The 24,667-nt window shown below is 41.8% G+C and overlaps 1 protein-coding gene across 1 annotated transcript; it reads left to right on the top strand.

Moving 5' to 3' along the window:
- Nucleotides 1-18,203: 18,203 nt before the first annotated feature.
- Nucleotides 18,204-20,762, top strand: LOC310865771 (transportin-2-like; the record flags this gene model as incomplete). The annotated part of the gene is made up of 1 exon (XM_083774979.1): nt 18,204-20,762. The coding sequence occupies one exon, from the start codon at nt 18,204-18,206 to the stop codon at nt 20,760-20,762; it is 2,559 nt and encodes an 852-aa protein (XP_083631105.1).
- Between the last annotated feature and the right edge of the window lie 3,905 nt (nt 20,763-24,667).

Raw genomic sequence — 24,667 nt, 5'->3', positions numbered from 1 at the left:
GGAACCAACAAAACATGTAGGTTTATATACAGATATAGTAATTCGGCTATTAAAGCAGTGCCACGTACAATATGTAAAGCGTTTAACAATGTTTGGACTTTTCAAAACATAATATTTGCATTTAGCATTATATTCATATCAGGCGAAGTACTGGAAATGATTGGGGGGATTAGTTTTTTACAGACTGCACATGCCCCAATTCATATTGCATTTTCACTGTGCAGCACAACATGTATTGCCCTGAATTTCTAGCAAAACACCTATTATTTAGTTGTTTGTTTGTTCAAATGTTTATTTTTCAAAGTGGTACAAAATGTATCTCTAGTACAATGCAGCGTAATCCAACAACATTATAAAACAGCCAGTCCAAGAAATAAAATAAAGCACAGCTTAGGAAATCCCAGTAAAAGTATTGATTTTATTTAGTTATAATAATTGTCTGAGTTTCATAACAAATTAGTGCCCTCGTTCTATCAAGGTCAATGTTCGTTCGTTCATTTACGGTTCCAAGACACCTTGTGATGTCTCGGCCTAGGGGAAAACACTGCCCGACTTCCCCTGCATAACCTTTAATATCATCACAACCTTCTATTGATGTGTCTGAATTGAAATGGTGAGCTATAAGCATTAGTCAGAATATTAGGTCAGGCAGGGGGCAACAGGGAAAGTACACTTTTGACATTCTGATGAGGTTGAGGTCAGACAGACACATAATGTGAAAAAAGCGCCCCCCCCCCCTTCACACACACACACACACACACACACACACACACACACACACACACACAGACACACACACACGAGCAGACCGTGTGTGTGTGTGTGTGTGTGCACGTGTGTGTGTGTGTGTGTGTGTGAAGGGGGGCGCATTTTTAACATTATGTGTTTGCTTGTTGGCTGTTAGTGCTGTATTCGTCTAGACAGATAGTCACAGGCAAACCACATCGCACATGGACATGAAACTCTTTATCCACATTGGCACGCACACATGCACACATGCTCACACGCGCGCACGCGTGTATTGCCCAAGTGTCATCATAGAGTTATCGGTATATTCCAGGAGGTGGTCTATAAATGGTTTATCTTTGGCAGTCTGTAGGGACAGAGAGCCAGCAAGGTCAAACTGTGTGTGTGTGTGTGTGTGTGTGTGTGTGTGTGTGTGTGTGTGTGTGTGTGTGTGTGTGTGTGTGTGTGTGTGTGTGTGTGTGTGTGTGTGTGTGTGTGTGTGTGTGTGTGTGTGTGTGTGTGTGTGTGAAAAACTAAGTACATATAAAAACCTTCTTCGCAGAAGACCACGGATGGATCTGAAGCAACACAGCCAGTTATTAAGTCAGACAGACGGGAGGTCTGAGAGACAGACAGGTGGTCTGAGAGACAGACGGGTGGTCTGAGAGAGAGACAGACCCAGACATGCAAACATAAACACTGTAGCGGTTAGGTTAACACATGGTTAGCCGGGCTGTGTGACAGACAGTATAGACATAGGCTGTTGGACAGAAAGACAGACAGATAGGATAGATAGATAACAAAAACAAACAAGGAGACAAAGAGAGGTATAGGCATGAACACAGACACATAAACCAAATGGTAGGCAACGTTAGACATGGATGGAGATAGACACCCACGCAGACAGGCAGGCAAGAAAACAGTGAGAGTAAGACAGACAGGCAGGCAGACAAGCAGACAGACAGTCTGCTCAGGTGAAGCTACTGTATCTCAATGTCACTCTGAAAACAGTGAGTCACTACAGTCTCTGCCTCGCAGATGTCAGTCAGGTGTAAACAGATATTCATCAAAACGTGCTTCGGTCACGTGCACACTCTGGCTCTTCCACATCTCTCTCTCTGTGTGTGTGTGTGTGTGTGTGTGTGTGTGTGTGTGTGTGAGTGAGTGTGTGTGTGCGCGTGCGTGTGCTTGTGTGTGCGTGTGTGCGTGCGTGTGCGTGCGTGCATGTTTGTGTGTGTGTGTCTGTGTAGCGTGCGTGCCTGTGTCTGTGTAGCGTCTGTGTGTCTGCCTACTTACTGTATACGCACGTTCTCTGACAGTGTCGACCTTGACACACATTAGCCACAGCACACAAACTTCTCTCTCCCTCTTATCACAATATAGTTCAGCTGGTTGGCTTCTATTTGACTTTCTAAAGAGTTCAACTAGAGTACATGGTTAATAACATCAACCAGAATGTACACAGATATTAGCAAACATTAAGCTATGCGGTGCAGAACATATGTGTAACAGAACCCAAGTACAGTACAGCCCCCTATCATTCTAAAGTTAAACATACAAGTAATTATTGTATTTAAGGTACTGACCAACTAATAGTAAGGGCATTTTATCAGGTATTTGACCAATCTGGGAACTAAATCGTTACCAAGACATTTCTTCACCAATGTGTTTCTAAAGGTGTCTAATAACATGTACTAAAAGTTTGAAATTCAACTCCCGGGGGAAATTGAGTTATTAGCATAATATGTGACCATACCCATAACATCCTATATAAAGAAAAAAAGTCCAAATTTCATCATTCTTTTAGTAGCATGTGACATATGGAACTAGGGGGTTTTCATGATTCTGAATCCATTCCAAGCATTAGTTTTGCACAAAAAAACACTCCTTGGGAGGAAAACGGCCATAGCCGTTATCACAAACGTGATGAGGTCAGCACATTTGGTCAAGTGGATATGGCCTAATTTAGCCCAAGGAGTGTTTTTTGTGCAAAACTAATGCTTGGAATGGATTCAGAATCATGAAAAACCCCTAGTTTCATATGTCACATGCTACTTAAAGAATGATGACATTTTGACTTTTTGGCCTTATATAGGATGTTATGGGTATGGTCACATATTATGCTAATAAATAAATTTCCCACAGGAGTTGAATTTCAAACTTTTACATGTTATTAGACACATTTAGAAACACATTGGTGAAGAAATTTCTTGGTAACGATTTAGTTCCCAGATTTTCATAGATTTCTCTTACTATAAACAACTAATACAGTTTACCTGGTGGACTCATCTATACACAGATAAATCTTCTGTGTTAAGCTTTCCATTTTTAACTCTGAGAGTGGACATGCGTAACCAAATGGACCTGTAAGGGTCCACTTGGTTACATTTGTACACTCAGAGTTGCATTTACGCTGAAGATCTTACTGTGTAGAGAGGAACTGCTCTGTCCAAGGTTTGACCTTTCCAACACGGGTCCTTGAGCAAGGCACCCTGACCTCTAACCTCTCTCTGGAGAGTGGGAAGGCACTCTGACCCCTGACCTGCTCATGGGGTGCTACATTGGGGATGACCTTAACGCAGCACTACCCCGTGAGCAATCTCCCTAAACAAGGGAGCTGTGTTTGTGCGTGTGCGTGTTCGTGTGCATGTGCATGTGTGTGCGTCCGAGAGAGAGAGAGAGAGAGAGACAGGGCTGAGAGAGACAGGGCTGAGAGTGAGAGAGAGCGCGAGAGAAAGACAGACAGGGCTGCTTTCTGACATGCCTGGGCGTATTCCTTGTCACTGAGTCTTTTGTGGTCTGCAGCAGTACACTGCCTGCACAACGTATGTGTATGTATGTACACACACACACACGCACACACACACACACACACACACACACACACACACACACACACACACACACACACACACACACACACACACACGCACAGTGCTGTGGTGAAACCCAGCTGTTCAGCTGTTTAACAGGCAGATAAGACAGTGCTGGTGAGCGTTGTGTTCTGCCTCTCTCTTACATCATGTCAGTATGTACCAACACTATCAGCTAGAGATCCCAGTCATATTTTAGCCAAAGCATTTATCCACAGACAGTCAAATGAGTGAGCATTTTATTCAGACTTATAGTGAGCAGTTTGGTACAGTAGGATGAGTTTCAGAGTCTTACTCAAACTTTGACACGGGAAAAGTGCACAGTCAAATCTGGAGTGTTAGTATAACTCTGAAAGTGTAAACATTGCACTGAAGTGTACACATAGACTTTCTAAAATATCCACGAGTCAATGTTCACATTAATTATGTCATAATATTACTGAGTCTGTGTTGCAGAAGAGATTTACTTCACAATACAAACATGCTAGACTACATGAGGCTAATAGGCGTATATGGAGTAAAAGATTTTGGATTGCAAAAACAATTATTGTGATCATTTTAAGAAAACACAGCAGTCGCAATTGTTTGTTTTTACTTACCTCCCATTACCTTCAAATGTCACTTGAAGGTAATGGGAGTCAATCACTTATTAAAGCGGCACTATGTACCTTTTTTATGAATAAAATATAATTTGTAAAAAATAATCTGTATGGTGGAATATGTTAATTGCATTTTGTCTCCCTGCTCTTGAGAGTCACCATGGGTGACCGGGCCTTCTGCTCGGTCGCCCCCCGAACTGTGGAACGCTCTCCCCGCCCATCTGAGAGCCCCACAGTCGGTTGACACTTTCTAAGAGAGGACTAAAAACTTTCCTTTTTACCAAAGCATTTTTATAGCCTTGCCCTTATGTTTTAAATGTCCCTTATGTTTTAAATGTTCCTGTTTTATTAGATTTTTTTTTAATCGTGTGTTGTTTCTTCTGCTTTTATTTCATTTGCTGTAGCACTTTGAGATTCCAACGAATGTAAAGTGCGTTATAAATAAAATCCATTATTATTATTAATAATAATAATATTATTATTATTATTATTATTTAGTTCATGTCAAAAGTCATGTCCAGTAGTGGAACAAGTACTCCCATTTCTTACTTCTAGGATTCAAAATGTGCTACTACAAAAGTATTGCCATGCATCGAAATGTAGTACCAAAAGCAATCATGCAGAATATCCCAAGTTTTCAAATGTTTAAAAAATCTTAATAAAACAGCAGATCTACATGCATTGTGAGCTTGTACAGTAGATTGGCTATTTTCAAATGGCCAAAATGCATATAGGGCTGAAGTGGTTAATGTATGTTTTGTAATAATAATCTAAATTTCTAATAATTGCATAATTGCATAATTGGGTAAAAGTACAATATCTTTATCTGAGATGGAGTGGAATAGTAGAAGCAAGCAGGCAGGCTCTATTAGCTGAATTTCCCACAAAAAGGAAACCAGATTAAAATCCATAGTAGAAGGTCAGAAGAGGAAAGTTACATAGTGGAGCTTTAAGTCCTATTTAAGAAATAGCAAAATATTTGCGAAAAACACCAGATTTCAGTTTTTATGTCCCTAGCTTGAAGGCCAATAAAAGGCTTACAAGCAAGGATCTGATGCAGAAAGGTGCTGCAAAAAAGATCATCCGTGCTTAGGGTGGAAAACAAAAACAGTAATGCCTACAATACATAACTGATAGAAAACACATGAACTACTGGCTAGTTCAAAACATCTTCTGTTGTTACCATAGTTACCAATGAAGTAAGTAGTGTGCCATCCTCAGATGAGCCAAGAACCTTTCCTCGATTGTTAAGAAAAGCAAGGTCAAATGAAACCATGAGAGAGGTTGGGAACCGCTACAGTAGCAGGCTTTTGTGTACATAAGACCCTGATTGTTTCTGTCTTGGCAACAACACATTGTACTTGTGAGATATAGTGTTATAATATACACACAGATGTGGGGCTTATCTCTGAACTTAGGACCAAACATTGATTGTGGTGATCTGTGCCATAATGTGTGTGTGTGTGTGTGTGTGTGTGTGTGTGTGTGTGTGTGTGTGTGTGTGTGTGTGTGTGTGTGTGTGTGTGTGTGTGTGTGTGTGTGTGTGTGTGTGTGTGTGTGTGTGTGTGCGTGCGTGCGTGCGTGCGTGCGTGCGTGCGTGCGTGCAGGTGTGCAGCACACTGCACACACAGGCGTGTCTATTCAAAGTGAACCGAGAACTCAGCGCCACCCTCCCATGCAGGTATATGTGAAGGAGTTCTCTGAGATAAGCTTTATACTGACAGTATAATGACAGTGATTCCCTTTACTCAGAAGTTTATCTACCATCCGCTGAGACAGACGCCATGGCATTCATCATCACAATCAACACATTTCATGCGACAGATTTCCAAATACTGTACCATGTATTCATATGGTTGAAAACAGTAAAATCAAAATCATTTCTACATGAAATTACTCACTTATTTCCATTGTTGCTGTTGCCGTGGTCCCAGTGAGTGCACAGCATCCTGGCTGTGTAAAGATTGACAGATCTGACTGTTTGCTGTAGATGTAAATTGTACATTTCCGATTTCCGGCATTAAGATACACATGGGTTGGGGAGACCAGCACTGCCGGGGGGGCCCTGGGGACCAGGTGTGTGAAACCACTGATCCACACCCTTCCAACCACTGTAGACGATAAGTGAGTGTTGAGCAGGTGCCATTTCAACTTCAGAGCCGCAGGGCAGAAATCGGGGAGGGAAGGGTACGTAACGAAGGAGAGAGGGAAGGAGGGATGGAAGGCATGAGGTGTGGAGGGAGAGAGGGAGGACAGGAGAGAGGAGATAAGGGATGAAGCATGAACGTAGTGATTGGATGTTGGTAATGTAGCCTTTAGTTTACCAGATGACTAAGAACACATTAATTCAGCAGCCTGTACATTACATACATACTGTACATTACAGTAAACACTGCTACAGTATATTGTACTGTACGTTGGCCAATGGGCTGCTCCACTTTAACAGGGTGTTACTGTAATAGACCTTTATTGATCCCAAGAGTGAAATTCAGTTGTCATGGTAGCACTGCAGTAGGAAACACAGGGCAACCAACCGACTGAGTGGCTGATCATACAAATTGCACAGTCACAGCTAAAAAGTATTACGATTAATATAATTATTCACTGCCACGAGACAGAAAATATAATCTCTTCGCACATGATATTGTGAGGATGACAATGTTTTTTTGTTTTTTTTTTTTTAAGATATTTTTTTGCGGCTTACGCCTTTTTATTGATTTTTTAAGGGACAGATAGTAGGCTGACAGGAAACGGGAGAGAGATGGGGGGATGACATGCGGTAAAGGCCGTGTCGGGTTCGGGAGTCGAACCCGCGGCACACCGCGACTGGATCACCAGTCCGGTGCCCAGACCGTTACGCTACGGCCTGGGCCGAGGATGACAATGTTGATCTGGCTGTTAACCACTTTGGTCCCAAACAATAAAACTGCTGGCTGGATTAATTGCCATGGAGGGAATTACTGCTCCCCAGATGATGGCCCTCACTTTTAGTGAGCCTTTCCTCTAGCGCCAATATTGGGCCATTTCCATTCGCACAACAAAATCTCTCGAGGAACTTATATGTCACAAGATTTTATATTATTAGATATTTTTCAAAAAGATGGTACTTTACTTTTGCTATGTGGGATTAATAACCTTACATTTTAAGTGTAAATTATTACATTGCTTTTCTGTTTAATTTATTTTATTGTATTTCTGTAGAACCACTTTGTAACATTGTTAAGAAAGGTGTATATATAAAGTTTTATATTGTACAGTATACCTTTACACCAGGGACGTTGACTTTCAAAAGACACTTTTAAATGATCTGTTATAATGGTGTTTTAGCATATCTATTCACATGCACGTTTAGTTGACGGACAGACAGACAGACAGACAGACAGACAGACTAACCATAATCCAATCAGATATGTGCCTATCATCAACTCTAACCCAAACCTTATGAAAGGGCAATAAAAACAAATTGGACAAACCAATTTTGTGCCCAGTTTCACAATCAGCTGATTTATTTATCCGCATACATATGTCCCCAAATGTGGCCAATGTGAGGAACACATGCATGCACGCACGCAAACACCCTCACACAGACCCATAGACACTCTGCCACACAGACACACATAACCATCACGAAGTCATAAAAATGTTACCCATGACACACACATACTGTACACATACACTTCACAAAGTCATAAAATCGGTATACATGCACACACGCACGCACACACACACGCACACACACAGCTAGAGTGTAATAACTTCTGTGACTCATTGGAAGCTGTCTTTCCTGTTCAGACAAAGTGAACGGCAGGCGGACATGTTGAAATGTGAAACTGCAAAGTCATACTCAGTATTAACAATAGCCATTATACCACTGGTAAAATGTTGCGTTTTGTTCAAATGTGTGACTGTATAACAGCATTTTATACTGTATGGGGGTTATTAAAATCGTATTAAAGTAAAATAAAGTTTACTAATTAAAGTGAGGTGTAATAGTGTTTCATTATTGTACTGTTGTGATTTCTTTGACGAACCCCATTACACATGCTCACAAACACAGAACAGAACCAGATACAGTGGAGCATGCAGGACCAAATGGACCAAGGTATATTTATTTAACCAAACATTGGAGGATTGATTTATCCTACACATATCCCCAGAACTACAGTTTATAGGAGAAATATAGATTATCTTTCAGAATGAGACAACTGGAACAAAATACAGTTCAGATGTATTACATGATGCATAACTTTATCGGGATATCAGCATCTCACACAGCTATGTGTGAAGTCACAGTTATTAGTAGCCTATTTAGATAAGAAAGATATCTGGATATGTGTGTGTATTTGCAAAAGTACATACATAACAGTACATACTGTATGTGCATAATATGTAGCCTATACTGTTTAACTTTGTTGCTGTCGGGAGGAAACCACCTAACTCCATTTTGGAGGTTTTAGGTTTATTTGTTATATAAATCAGTGCTATTGAATAGCCTTTACGTCTGTGTGTTGGTTAAAACTAACCAATGGAAAGTATTAAAGTGCTTCGGACAAAACCTCTTAACTCCATTGGACCCTCAACTCCACCACCTCTCCCCCTCTCATGCAAGTAATTGACAATACTGTATATAAAGCCACAACACCAACTTTACAAGAAACATGTGTTTCTTGTGTTCCTCGTACCTGTCAGGAAGAAGCTATTTTGTCAGCCTAGCCGACTTTGTATCGGACACGCACAATATTGATTCCGGTATTCCACAGGGCTCGATCCTTGGTCCTCTATTGTTCTCCCTCTATATACTGCCGTTGGGAGAACTCATTAGCGCCCTCGGAGTGAATCTCCACTTCTATGCCGACGATACGCAGCTGTATCTTTCCGTAGCCCCTGATGACCCCTCTGCCCTTGACCCACTGCTATCCTGTCTGTCCAACATCAAATGCTGGATGAGTAAGAACTTTCTCCAACTGAACGAGGATAAGACAGAAGTTCTTATAATTGGCTCTAATGAGCAAAAATAATTGATAAAAAATAAACTTGGTAACCTATATGTAGGAAGTAAGTCGAAAGTAAAGAACCTAGTGGTTATTATCGATTCAGATCTGAATTTTAATGCGCACATTAATCAAGCTACCAAGACAGCTTTCTTTCATCTTAGAAACATTGCACGTATTAGAGCATATTTATCTTTAGATGATGCTAAAACATTGGTCCATGCTTTTGTATTTTCTCGATTAGACTACTGTAATGCCCTCTCAGGCCTGCCAAAGAAGTCAACGGACAAACTCCAACTTATTCAAAATGCGGCTGCTAGAGTATTAACTAGAACTAAAATGAGAGAACACATCACCCCAGTTCTATCATCACTGCATTGTCTCCCAGTGGTTTTTAGAATTGATTTTAAAATTATTTTACTTGTTTTTAAATCCCTAAATGGTCTTGCACCTCCGTACCTCCGTGACTGCCTACCTAGATATATCCCTAACCGCCCCCTCAGGTCCTCCAATGCTGGCCTACTTGAAGTGCCTAAAAGAATGTGCACAAAAACATATGGTGAGGCAGCTTTTTGCTTCTACGGCCCAACAGCCTGGAATAAACTTCCATTCGAGCTCAGACACGCACCCTCTGTAGACATTTTTAAATCTCAACTCAAGACTCACCTCTTCACTCTTGCTTTTAGTTGAGTTTTAATATGCACGTTCCTACCCTGTCCTGACTGATTTGCTGCATGTGGTGTTTTTATTTGTTTTTATTTTATGTTCTATCATTTTAACTACTTGTGTTTTATTGTATTCTATTTTTGTGTCCTGCCCTGTGAAGCACTTTGAGCTGCATTTATGTATGAAAGGTGCTATACAAATAAAGTTTATTATTATTATTATTTAATGAGGCAGTATTTATTTGTTTTCAAAATATAAGGTTTTCTTCATTTCTTGAAAAAATTATATTTTTCATTTTCTGAAAAATTAACATTTTGGAGTTGGGTGGTTTCTTCCCGACAACAGAGATATATGCACAACTACACAATATAATATATTCGGCTTTAGTTTAAAAAACGCCAAAGATATCTACATAAAATCTACAGGTTTAGAGGCTCACATACATAAATGTATACGAATTGGACACAGATCAGACTGCACACTGAAGACAGAGGCAGTGCTAAACTAAGGGCTCCATTTTCGTCACCGCTAAACCCCTTATCCCTAAACTTATTTGCCTATTATGAAAAACATTTTTGAATAGTTCGACTAGCCAATCTACATTGACACGTTGTGAGCTTGTAGACTGGCCATTCTAACTATTCAAAGATGTTTTGCAAAATAGTAAAAAAAATAGTATTTTAACGACTGTACTGTATATGGTTATTATGGTATTGGTTATGGTATGTGTCATCAAAAAACATGTCTAACACCAAAAATATGACATACAACAGCATGGCATGAAAACAAAATCATGCAATGTTGCTTAACTATAATATCCACAATGTGCCACTACAGTATGTCATCAACAAAATTGTCTAACGCCTATTATTTTGTTGTTATTTGGGTTCCCTTGAGTAAGACAAACAAACAACTCAACAATGAACAGTTGGCCACTATGGCCACAGTGTATATAGAGCTACAGTATATGTTGTCACTGTTTAAAGTTGAATGCCATAAGAGGGAAGGTAATTTCGAGCTAGAAAGGCCAGCTGTCTCGTTAGTCTGCTGCCAAGATTAATGTACAGGCTAGGTGTTTTGTGCTACAGTAAGTGTAAGCTTAAATGGAAACACAATGTCAGGGTGACATTGGAGCACTGAATAGGAGAGGCGTGTGTGGGAGTTTTTCCCACATTGGTGCTTATCCTAAATTGGCAATAGTCAATAATCAGATTAGGATACATGTGTGACTGTACACTGTGTACAGGTATTTGTGCCATTGTCTTCAAGTCATATTCCTTGGCATTTACTGGTGAATATAGTTATTTTGAATCTGATTTGGATGCCCTACATCAGGGGTTCTCAACCTGGGGGTTGCGACCCCTCGGGGGGTCCTGAAATTATTTTGGGGGGTCCCCAAATTATATATAAAAGAAGAAAAAACATAGCACACATAGTGCATGAATAAACTTTCCTTAATGATATATGTGGTTTCTGTATTTATTAATGATGCATTTTCTCTATTATTAAGGTTATTGGCGCGGTCAATTTGTATTGGTGGTGGGGAGTGGGGCGGGGCGGGGGTCACGAGACATGGCCAAAGCATTTTCGGGGGTCCCCATCAAAAAACGTTGAGAACCCCTGCCCTACATGGATAAATGTAGTCAAGTCATTATTGATAGCGCTACTTTATGCAGTCACAGTTTTGGAGATTGAATCTTTAGGCATGTCTGTTATCCAGGAAGCTGATTGATACTATTTATTTTGCATACACAATATCCATTTTTTGTAAGCAACTTAATTCTGATTTATGAGCATCAACACATGTATGGGTCAAGTACACTGGGAGTGTACAGCTTTCTCCCCCCTTTTTAAACAAAGTGACAGATAACAGAATTCACCTTCCATTTTAACTTTCACAGTCCGTCTGTGTCTGTGTCCTTTCTCTCCCCAGATACCCTCACAAAGCTTCTGCACAATTCATACCATATATATGCATTTTTTCATTAATAGCCTTCAATCCAGTCAAACAGGTGTGTCGAAAATCAGCCAGTCAGCTTTTGCCAGGTATAATGAATCATAATGGCTGAAGCTGATTGGAACACGGCAAGAGTTCGAAGTCACCAGGCAACAGCCTCTCATTGGAGGAGACATCAGACCAATGGCAGGCTATGGACTGGAAGATCTTCTGTTCTGTTCACCAGTTCTTCAGTTCAAGCATGGTTGAGTCAAGTGTTACATTAATTTAGACAATATGACCGCACAGGACCAGTGATAGAACACTTACGTACAAATGTTTTGGTGGAAATAAAGTGCCTAATATTACCTTTTCAAAAGGTTATACTGTGTAGTTAATGTAAGTGAAAATAAAATAAAATAATTTAAATGTTTAAATGTTTTAACCATTTGAGTCATCTGTAGGTCTAGAGATTGTGACTTAATTTCAGAGATGTTATGTAATATTTACCAGGAAATAAACCCTTCATGAGAGGAAGGGGGTTCAAACCTTTCAAACTTTGGTTCATTTCAGTGGGCTACCTGACAAACAATGATATACTTTCAGTAATCTGAGCCAGTACATTTCTCAAACACCAAAAGGATGTGTGATTATTTTTGCAGCTTCTTGTCAGCAGAGAACAGAGATTTGTGTTCTTAACTGTAGTTTCCATTAACTAACCGCCTGTGGTTTGGGCTTTACTTGAGTAAACATTACACTGGACCTACTGTTGTATTTTAGCGACACTGAGCCCAGATGTGAGTGGGTGAGTGACGCTAATGAATACCATGCAATTCCCTTAGCTCCATCTGACGGATGTTTAGGCAGTATAATATTGTGGGTTCCAGTAGACAGGGATAGGAGTTTGAAGTGTGACTCTAATCAGCCTATCAGTAACTGTTGTTTGTTGGCAATATACTCTTGTTCTGAGATTAATTAAATATACCGGTATTCTTTATTCTTAACTGGTTACATACAATTATGGTGCTTTTTAACCACTTGAAACCTGGCATGGCCTACAGTGTGTGTTGAACATTTGACGATGTGCCAGTTCGATCACCCTGACACTGAGACTGAATTGCACAAACAGGGTTAAAGTTTGAAATATTCTTTGTTGCAGAGTTATATTTATTTGACTTTATATATTGTGTGATTGCTGATTGATGGTTGATTGATAATTGATTGTTGACTCCATTGTATGGAGCAACTACCAGCTGTAGGGTGTGGGGCCGGAACATGCCAACAGTGTGAGGGTTTGTTAGTTGAGTACTCTGATTTACATTGTTTATTATGGGGATAATTGGTTAAATATTGTAACACTTTAAATGTGTACGTGAAATGTGATGTCTCTGAACATTGAGAAGTAACTGGGGTAATTGTGGAATCAATTCAGGGTTGGTATGGTCTGTGGGAGGGGCTTAGCCTATAAGTAGGGAGACTTCCCACTGCCTCGCTCTCTCTCAGTCTTGGCAGGACTTCAGAGGTGTGAGAACCCATGGCCAATCTGCCTAGTTTACTGTGTAAAACCTTTGTTCTTCAATTTTGATGGTCGTGATAAGGTGAATAAAGAACCCACTTCTCTGCATCCAAGGACTCTGTCTGGCAGTTTCTCCAGTTTTTGGCTGTTTTTCGTACCTGTGCCTTTTATTTCGTCAAACACTACCCACACTACAGTATAAGTCAAAGTGTGACAGAGGGAAATACAGTAGCTGATCTATAAGCTGATATGAAACCATGTACAGTAGATTAATATAGTCACTTATGTAATACTAATATATGATCCAATCGGCAAGAAATATAAATCATCATCAAAGTATATATATATATAGTTTAAGTCCTATGTTGCTGCACCCATCTGATTATTTTATTAGACAATAGAAAATGTCAACAGCACATTGGTCCAAAAGGATAGCACCGAAAACAGACCTTGCAGTCTTGTTTCCATTCTAACACTTAACACAGCACACAGTAAGTGATGTACGGGTACCCATGAAAAGAACATTTGGACTCAGGTCTGTTAAGGTAAATGTCTTTTCTAAAGATTGCAAAGCAACGTGAAAGACCAACAAAGTCCCTCTTCATTCATTCTGTCTGTGGTTAGACAGGAAATGCTTCACAGCACAGATAACATCATGTGCTCTTGCCAGTTTCGGTGGAAAATCCTACAGGCCATTTGTGGTGGCTCTGGGTGTGCAAATAAACAGATTATAATGGCCTTTATGATGAACAGTGCTCTGAAGTGCTCAGAATCGTTTTAATTGCCAAACAATAGCAATTCAGCCATCGGTCTCAAATGAGACCATTTAATCTCATGACAAACAAGTGGGTCACTGTGTATGTCGTATAAGAGCATGTCACTGAGGGAGTCCAAATTAACCTCTGACTTATTTCCCCTCAGGTTTATTTTATGTTTACATTGTGGCTTTTCACAGTATTTTACTGTATCTCAGACTCTCAGCCAGAGAGAATTACTGTACAATAAGTGAGCAGAGATCAGAGAACACATGATTAAGTACGTGGTTACCTGAGAGGGATGTGGGATCTCAGTGCAGTAATGTAATTGTAATCCAGCTAAATCATGTCTAAATTATTGGCCTGCATAGCATCTTTCTCTAAAGTGTTTTACAATGTATGCAATGTATGATGCTTCTCATTGGAGTACACTTTGACATGATTCCAGGGGTGGGGATCTAATCATTACAATTCCCACTGTCACCAGAATGTATAGAACCCCACAAAAAAGACAACATGCATTATGTAACAAGAAATATTACTTACACCAGCTTTAACTGCACTAACTGTGCCTACCCTTAACACAAATTAATTACAGATCATTTCCAAAACATAATAATCAAATTGTAGCAGAAATATATTCCACACTACAAAATATTGTTCCTACAGAAACAATGTTTTAGCATCAAAATATACTAGAAAGCACATAACACGTCACATTGTAGATCGGCTTTGTATTAATTTGTGTATTTAAAATAAAATCTTCAAAGTAACAAGTAACTAAAGCTGTCAAATGCTAGCTGTACTAATTGCTAGAGTGCAGAGGGACATTGGTTCATATTAATGGTCTTAACTCAAATTGTATACATCACACAGTTTAGATCTTTGGATTAAATCGGAGAGCAGACCGTGCAAATTTGGTGATGTGATAATCTGTAGTGTAAATATGTCACGTTCATGGAATGTTAATCTACATTGTTTCTTGTGTTTGGGTAGCTCGATCGATCAGTAAGAAGAGCTCTTGTCTCTGAACCACAAGGTGGGATTGATTGCAGGCACAAGCAACTCAGCATAATTATGAGCAATCTGGCTCCATGGGTTTCCCAATCTGGTTCACAAGAGCATTGTAAAAGATGACTTGTGTTCTTTGCTGTTGGTCATCTAGCTGGGCCAAATGTCATGCTTTTATCACCAACTGAACAATAATGTATTAGAAACAGAAATTTCCAGCCTGACTATGGTGATTGGCTCCTAGTTATGGGCTCAACACTGTGGCTCCTAGTTATGGGCTCAACACTGTATATAAAGCTGGCTGGAAGCAGCATTCTGATGTCTTCTTCCTAGCCACCAACATTAGTGTGTTTGGTTTGGTTCAGTTCTGAAACTCAGCTCTACACTGCACTAGCAAGGTAACTAAACATTAACCTTGAACTTTTCACTCTAAAATAATTGAGTTTGGGGAACTGGTCTGTGAATTAATGACACTGAAATGTGGAATTATTCCAATGGCTCATAGAGTCATTTTACCAATGGCTTTCAAACTTCTTAACTTTTGACAGTGTACAAATGGAAGGGGTTCATTTGGTTCAATTTGTACACTCTCAAGAGCAGACCTGTAGTAAAGGGTCAATTTGGTTCCATTTATACACTCTCACAGTTGCAGACCCCCCTAAACTAATGGAACCCTGGCATCCACTTTGAGAGCAAAAACACTGGTGGGTCCTAGCACTTAAGCCTTAATTTATATTTTAAGGAAATTGGGAAATCTGATCTGATGCAAGATGTGAAGGGCTGTGAACAGACTGAATTTCATTAACCACAGTTTGGGGCTAACATTCAGCGTAAATAGCCGACCTACAAGCTCACAATGAATGCACCAGATAACCGTAGCCTACTGTAACATGTTGTGAAGATTGGCTATTTTTGGCAAAGAGATTTGGTGTACGAGGAAATGCTAGCGCACCTAATATAAAGTGCCCTGGGGGACCGCGGTCATTGTGAGTATAGGGTTTAAGTGGTTAATAAGTATACCAAGCCTATATATTTTTTTTAATTACCAAATTGACTTCTATTACATTCACTGTGTACTTACTGCATATATAAATGATGACCCATAAGGTCCAGTTGGTTACATTTGTACACTCTCAGTTAATGGAACACTTTTATTGTGTAATGTCCACGTGCACTGTCGGTGTGTGAGTCATCCATCTACTTTGTTGTACTGCTTCATTGTTTGATGCTGGGTCAGGGTCACATGCAGACCATGTACCAGCAAGTACATTTCTTGTACGAAAACTGTGTACAGTATACAGGACCAGTGACAGAACAAAGCAGACATTGCCTTCGTTGTGTTTATTGAAACCCGGGCTGTGGTTACATACATGTCTGTTGGCAGCAGTGTCACTTCAGGTTGCTGTGGACGGACGCCAATCCTCCACCACATGAACCTTAGCATCCTTATTCTGTGAATGTCATAAAAGGAGAACATGTAGTGCAAATATCAGATGTAAAGGATCACAACGCCTCACAGCATGACACGTGGGTGAGCTAGCTATACTGTAATAAAGTAAAGTTGAGAGCTTGACCTTTGGTGTAGAGGGACCAAGTATAGATGCCTCTGGTCAAAGTATACTGTAGTGCTGGTCCAAGGGAGATTTGCTGCACCTCACAATAAGGCGAGTAAGGCCACCATTATTTATTGTTACACACGCTAAGATAAGATATATTAAAACGTTATTGTTCACAGGGGGACATGTAGATGCTATAGCAAAAACAGAGTCACGAACCAAACCAACATAAATAAGAATAAATTAATACAGTAGCCTACAGTAAAACTTCTTGAGCTGCTGGCCATTGGATCGGTGAACACACACGCACACACGCACACGCACACGCACACACGCACACACACACACACACACACACACACACACACACACACACACACACACACACACACACACACACACACACACACACACACACACACACACACACACACACAATACTTCAGCACACACCCTCTAACCATCCTTACCATCACTTCCCGTAATTTTCTGTGAGATGTAGGAACACCATCACCCCCCAGCACAGACAGCACATACTTATCAGCCTATGAGGGACAGTCACAGGACACAAAGAGTGTGCTCTGATTGGTGTTTTTGACAAAGGGGGTGGGGCTGAAGTTATGGCATGATGCTTGCTTAATGATGACTGCTCCCCATGGAAAGTACCTGAGGATTTCAGCTGGGTCAGCACAGGGTGAAATCTCTCTCTCTGTGTGTGTGTGTGTGTGTGTGTGTGTGTGTGTGTGTGTGTGTGTGTGTGTGTGTGTGTGTGTGTGTGTAATAAGGGAGCCACATCACGACGTGTGTGTTTGTGTGTGTGCGTGCGTGCGTGCGTTCGTGCGTGCATATGGCAAACTGTGCATATGGCAAACTGGCGGGAAATGCCAGAGAGACTGTATACAATTAGAGAGATAGAGACGATGGGCTCACATCTCAGCCCTCCACACTGTGTGCTGTTGTTTGGCTCAGTGACGCATGCTTCCCATGACTGTCCCCAGCACACTCAAATGTGGTTGGCATATACCACAAGAAAAAGATGAACTAAACAAGATATGTTTAGTGTGTGTGTGTGTGTGTGTGTGTGTATATATATATATAAGTCTAGTCAGCAGGCTACTTCAAAAAGAGAGATAAACCTTCCAAGGAAGGGACTGCACACTCCAGGGAACAAGACGGACAACTTACTGCATCATCAACTTATTTATTGTGCTAATAAATAAGTTGATGATGCAGTAAGTTGTCCGTCTTTGTTCCCTGGACAATTTTATTAAACACAATATAGCAAATGCAATATTGTAAAATGTATGTGGGCACAAGGAGGGTCATTCCCAACAGCATCGGCATATTTATTTCATAATTGTTTTAACCCAGTTCATGGATGTCACCAAAGCTATTGGTAGGCAAAGATCCCTGATCGTCTGGGCTTCCCAGCTAAGTAATTTTTTTACATGGAAACAAATATGGAGATTCCTGACATCACAGCACCGTCATCATAACACTGATGTCATAGATGACTGAGAGCACAATAAGAGAACGTGGCCCTGTCGAAGAAGAATATGATCCAATCAAAGAATATGTTGATGGAGTGGCAACCAGATGAGCAGGGACTCCAGCAGGTACTTCAACTTCTCAAGACCGCTCAGTCGCCTAACACAGCAGTACAGAGAGCCGTCCAAGAAAAGCTTGAACAGCTCCACCAGTTCCCTGACTTTAACAACTATCTAATATTTGTCCTCACGCATCTGAAAACAGAAGATGACCCCACCCGCTCTCTGAGTGGTCTGATCCTGAAGAACAACGTGAAGGCCCACTACCAGAATTTCCCACCGCCCGTGGCTAACTTCATCAAGCAGGAATGTCTCAACAACATCGGCGACCCCTCTCCCCTCATCCGCGCCACCATCGGGATCCTGATCACGACAATAGCCTCCAAGGGGGGGCTGCAGGCGTGGCCGGAACTGCTGCCTCGACTCTGCAACCTGCTCAACTCGGAGTACTACAACACCTGTGAGGGCTCGTTCAGTGCACTGCACAAGATCTGTGAGGACTCGTCGGAGCTGCTGGACAGTGACGCTCTGAACAGACCGCTCAACTTCATGATCCCCCAGTTCATTCAGTTCTTCAAGAACAGCAGCCCCAAGATCAGGTCACATGCCATATCCTGTGTGAACCATTTCATCACCGGCAGAGCCCAGGCGCTGATGAACAACATTGAGCTATTCATAGAGAGTCTGTTTGCGCTGTCCGCAGATGAGGACTCGGAGGTGAGGAGGAATGTGTGCAAAGCCCTGGTCATGTTGCTGGAGGTCCACATCGACCGCCTCATCCCCAACATGCATAGCATCATAAAGTACATGCTGCAACGGACTCAGGACCCTGATGAGAATGTGTCGCTGGAGGCCTGTGAGTTCTGGCTGAGCCTGGCAGAGCAACCTATATGTAAGGAGGTGCTATCCGAACACCTGATGCAACTGGTTCCTGTCCTGGTCAACGGGATGAAGTATTCAGAGATTGACATCATACTAAACGGTGACAACATGGAAGAGGATGAGGCAGTGCCGGACAGTGATCAGGACATCAAGCCACTGTTCCATACTTCGCGCACAGTCACTCTCCAATACGAGGATGTGAAGGATGAGGAAGCTGATGACATAGATGAAGATGACAGCACAGTGTCCGACTGGAACCTCCGAAAGTGTTCGGCTGCATCCCTGGATGCCCTGGCTATCGTGTTCCGTGGCGAGCTACTGCCCCACCTCTTGCCCCTGCTCAAAGGTCTACTCTTCCACACCGACTGGGTCATCAAGGAGTCTGGGGTCCTGGTGCTGGGAGCCATTGCTGAAGGTTGCATGCAGGGCATGGTTCCCTACCTGCCTGAGCTTATGCCCCATCTCATCCAGTGTCTGTGTGAGAAGAAGGCCCTGGTGCGTTCCATCACCTGCTGGACCCTGGGTCGCTACGCACACTGGGCGGTGTCCCAGCCCCCAGACTCCCACCTCAAGCCCCTCATGAACAAGCTGCTCAAATGCATCCTGGACGGCAACAAGAGGGTGCAGGAGGCTGCCTGTAGTGCGTTTTCCACCGTGGCGGAGAAGGCACGCACAGAGCTCGTCCCCTACCTGAGCTTCATCCTTGACACACTGGTCTTTGCCTTTGGGAAGTACCAGCACAAGAACCTGCTCATGCTCTATAACACCATAGATACCCTGGCCGACTCTGTGGGACATCATCTCAACCAGCCAGAGTACATACAGAAGTTGATGCCACCCCTCATCGCCAACTGGAACAAGCTGAAGGATGGAGACAAGGCTATCATCCCTCTGCTGGAATGTCTGTCGTCAGTAGCCGTAGCCCTGCAGAGTGGCTTCCAACCTTACTGTGAGCCTGTGTACCAGCACTGCATCACCATAGTCCATAAGGCACTCACCCAGAATCATATGTACAACCAGCACCCAGACCAGTATGAGGCCCTTGAGAAGGACCATATGATTGTAGCCTTGGACCTGCTGAGCAGCTTGGCCGAGGGCCTCGGGGGCCACGTGCAGCAGCTGGTGGCTCGCTCCAATATTATGACCCTGCTCTTCCAGAGCATGCAGGACAGCATGCCCGAGGTGAGACAGAGCTCCTTTGCATTGCTGGGAGATCTAACCAAGGCCTGCTTCCCTCATGTAAAGTCCTGCATCACCGAGTTCATGCCCATCCTGGGACGCAACCTGAACCCAGAGTTTATTCCTGTGTGTACTAACGCCACCTGGGCCATCGGTGAGATCTCCATGCAGATGGGCGCGGAGATGCAGCCCTATGTGGGCATGGTTCTGCCACACCTGGTCGAGATCATCAACCGGCCCAATACCCCCAAGTCCCTGTTGGTGAACACGGCCATCACGCTCGGCAAGCTGGGTTATGTCTGTCCACAGGAGGTGGCGCCGCAGCTGCAGCAGTTTGTCAGACCATGGTGCACGTCGTTGAGGAATATCCCAGACAACGAGCAGAAGGAGTTGGCAGTCCGAGGCATCTCCATGATGATCGGGGTCAACCCTGGAGGAGTGGTGCAGGATTACATGGACCGCATGGGCGAGGAGAGCTGGCAGCACTTATGGAATTATTCCGGAGCAAATGACGGACAGAGATGAAGGGAGGAGGCTCACATCAATCCAGCGTGGGTGTGATGCGAATGTGCATGACTTTATGTGCCAGTAGATCTACACGTGATTGGGTGTCTTTTACATTTGCTTATTACCTGGGACTGGTTCAGTTGCGCTTTTATTTTTCTAAATAAAAGCGCACCTGAACCAGTCAACTAAGTAATAAGCAAATATAAGACACCCAATCACTTGTATATCTTTGGGAGGTACCAGCACAATAACCTGCCCCTCCTCTGCATCCTTTCAAATACATTCATTAAAATTAACTATATGGGTTGCATGAAATAGTGATTAGTGATTGTGAACTCTTTAGAATAGAGACCCACTTGTCAGCAGCGTAGAACAATAAGCGTGTTACTTCACTATCCAGGAAGGATTCTAAAATGTTTGCATTTTAATGTAACAGTTGAGAAGACCCTCAATCATCACCCGGTCGAATTTGGTAAAGCACCTTAATCAGACCAAGAAAGTTCCCATTATTTTTATTCATGGATGGAATTAGGCAAGGTTTTGTTCTGCAAAATAAAAAATGAGAATGAGAGTGAGAATGAGGTGAGAGGTGAGAATGGGCAACAACCCATTCTCACCACCTGGCATCGGTTCGTCAGGAATATATAGTATCTTAACTATAGGGACTAGAGTGATTCCACATTCTGAAACATTGCTGGAATTTGCAATATAGCACAGCAAAATTAAAAGCAATAGGATTAGGATAATATTAGTAATATGATTTCTATGATATACGGTTCAAGTTTTTTGCATTAAATGACAAAAATTGAACGGTATCACAAAATCCTATTACCCGTGGGCCGTGACAACTCAACCAGGCAAAGATGCATGCTCAGAGGACTGCCCACCCAATGATAAAATGCCTCCATTTATCGTTTATCATGGTATGGTACCCCCATATGGCAGCAGAGAAAGTGCTTTTGGAGGCCCGTTTTTGTAAGATATACGTGACCATAGCTCTGGGAATCAGAAAGTCCCCCCTGGCCCAGCAGCCAGTCTATGTGTCAGTGTGCCTGAGCATCAGCAAGACACTTAAATCCAATCCCTTACAGCTCTCCACTGAGCACTCCAGGGAGCAAGGAAAGGCTGGGTAAATGTTGAGGGGGAAAGTTGTTTTCCCTTGAGATGATACCATACTCCTTTCTCCTTTTGTGATGCAGGAGAGACAATAAAAATGAATGGTCAAAGTTGTCATACTGTATGGACATAAGGTGTGTTGATTTATATATAGGATCAACTCATGCAAGTAACATGCCAGAAAAACATTAACCTCCTTAATAGTCATTTTTTCCTCCAGTATTATTTTCTTTTCTATTTTTTCTTCTTTTTTTTACTAACCAACATATCTTAACCATGTCTTGTGTTTTTTTAAGTGTCAAATCACAACAAGTTGTCTCACTTTACAATTATAGACCCTCCCACAAATTGCCCACAATTTTAGACATGGCTAACGATGTGGCCCCTAGGCCAAAAACAAGGCCTAACTTTGACATTTTTCTCATTTTTTTTCCTTTTTGAATATGTACAATATACAGAGAGGACGTCCCTCACCGACCTATTCGTTATTATATTACCATTGCCTTGTGGGTGCACCGTGGACGGTAAGAGGACGTCACAAACATAATTTGGTGACCACTAGCTAGCTGCTCTGATCAGCGCAAGAACTACATTTGAAAGACACATATTGGCCTGAAAATCTAGTTAAATCCTCATTTATCGTTTTTCACTTTTTGCTTTTAATAATTTAGCTGTGACTTCTGTGAGCAACCACCTATATAGATTCCCACAAAATAATCATGATGACTCTGTCACATGCTGACACACACACACACACACACACACACACACACACACACACACACACACACACACACACACACACACACACACACACACACACACACACACACACACACACACACACACACACACACACACACACACACACACACACACACATTCTTTTCATACTGCACAAAATGAAGTTGGCCTGAGACAAGAGATTAATCCTTCTACTTTCTGTTTCTAACTAACTGGCCTCCTCATGGAAACAGCTGCTACTGTATGTGAAAATCACACTCGTGTGACGTAAGCGGCGCTCTTATCGTAATACATCATTGTAGCATCTGAGGAAACACACTAATCACACACACACACACACACACACACACACACACACACACACACACACACACACACACACACACACACACACACACACACACACACACACACACACACACACACACACTTCGCTCGGACACAATACATCATCATACATCACATTCCGTGCTGCAGCCAATCAGCTGAGCAACTCTTTCTAGACATGAGCATTATGCACTATTTATGCTAGTATTTATGCTAGTGTTGTTCAAGGCTCTATAATCACTTATAGCATATTATTACTGTTCTTCATCACACTTTTATCATCGTGAACCAGGTTCATGATTCTATATTTCTGTATTACCAACCAACCTCTGCGTCAAAGTTCTAAATTAATTAAATCAATTGTTTTCACATAGCCTATTGTAGGTCTAATACAAACCAATATATGTTGGTTGACATTCTTCTGCATGACTCAGGGATCAAAGGCCCACATTGCAACATTGCCCAGAATATACACATGACAAACACAACTTCCCAGTTTGAAGAATTGTGCCTCTTTCTGTGAAATCACTGTTAGATCTGTGTCTATGTTCTGCACGTTTGCTTGCTGAGCTGCAGAACACCACATCAGTTCACCTTTTGTTTCGTATCCCTATTCATGATCCAGGAAAACAAAGCTTTGAGTTTTGACGTCAACCAGCACAGATGCATCATCAATTATGTTCCCCTTTCTGTTACTTTATTAATTTCTCAATTGGCAGCAGGATTTGCACAATGTTTAGAGCAAGTATGCTATGCATAACACAACACAATGCAGCACATTGCAATGTAACAGTCAAGTAACATACAGTACAACACAAACACAATCAACTCACCACAACAAAGCACAATACAAAAATATATTACACATACAAAATACATACAATAATGTGTTAATTTTGACAATCCACACACTCAAGTTTTCACTTTTAGACAAGCCTGTCTCACATTATTTCCCCTTTACAAATCTTTTAAAAAAAAAACATTTTAGTTGCCCAAGGTGATGGACCAGCTGCTCATACATTTTGTTTTGAAGACATGATTCTGAAACCTGTGGTGAAGTTACTGTAACAAGTCCAGAGGTTTTAATCTGGGAAGCTTTCAGAAGGTCTTTCATCAGCTTCGCTTGGATTACCTCTGTAATGTCCTCCCTCTTGTTTTACCATTTGTAAGTCAAATGGCTGACGAAATGTGGCGTGATGATGAGGAATATTCGTGGTGATAGCAAATTATGGCCAAAAGCGTCTCTTTCCTTCTTTCTACGATTTCAACACAGCCATCTTTTAGTTGGAAACCAATAATCCAGCTAGCCCTAATCCAAAAATCAAGGGCCTCCACTATACAGTGAAGGAGAGGCTGGCTTGTGAGGCTACAACCAGTAGCAGAAATGCAAACACCACAAATGGTGTGAGGTAGTCTACTCTGTACTGGCCATTCTAACAACATCAAACAATTAAGCCAGAGCAAACATGAATCTTTTAAGTATAAAACAGGTCAATTAAGAGCACATGCCTTTGAAGAGGGAAGTATAATGAGACAGCATGTAGACTAGTGAGTCACTGAATCACGTGCTTGGAGTGCCGACTGCCCAAGGATTATGATGTTCAGGGCAAACCTATCATTAACCAACTGAGCTCTGTACTACGGGGTGCACAATACTGTACTCTTCAGGTCAAATTTTAAACTGTTAATTGCCTTTAAAAAACTCAACTGCATGCTTGAGTGACATCAAAATGAAA

Source organism: Protomyctophum parallelum (genome assembly GCF_964188405.1).
Source record: "Protomyctophum parallelum genome assembly, chromosome: 10".
Taxonomy (NCBI): Eukaryota; Metazoa; Chordata; class Actinopteri; order Myctophiformes; family Myctophidae; genus Protomyctophum; species Protomyctophum parallelum.
Note: the sequence above shows the minus strand (reverse complement) of the source record. Positions and strands in the feature narration are given on the sequence as shown.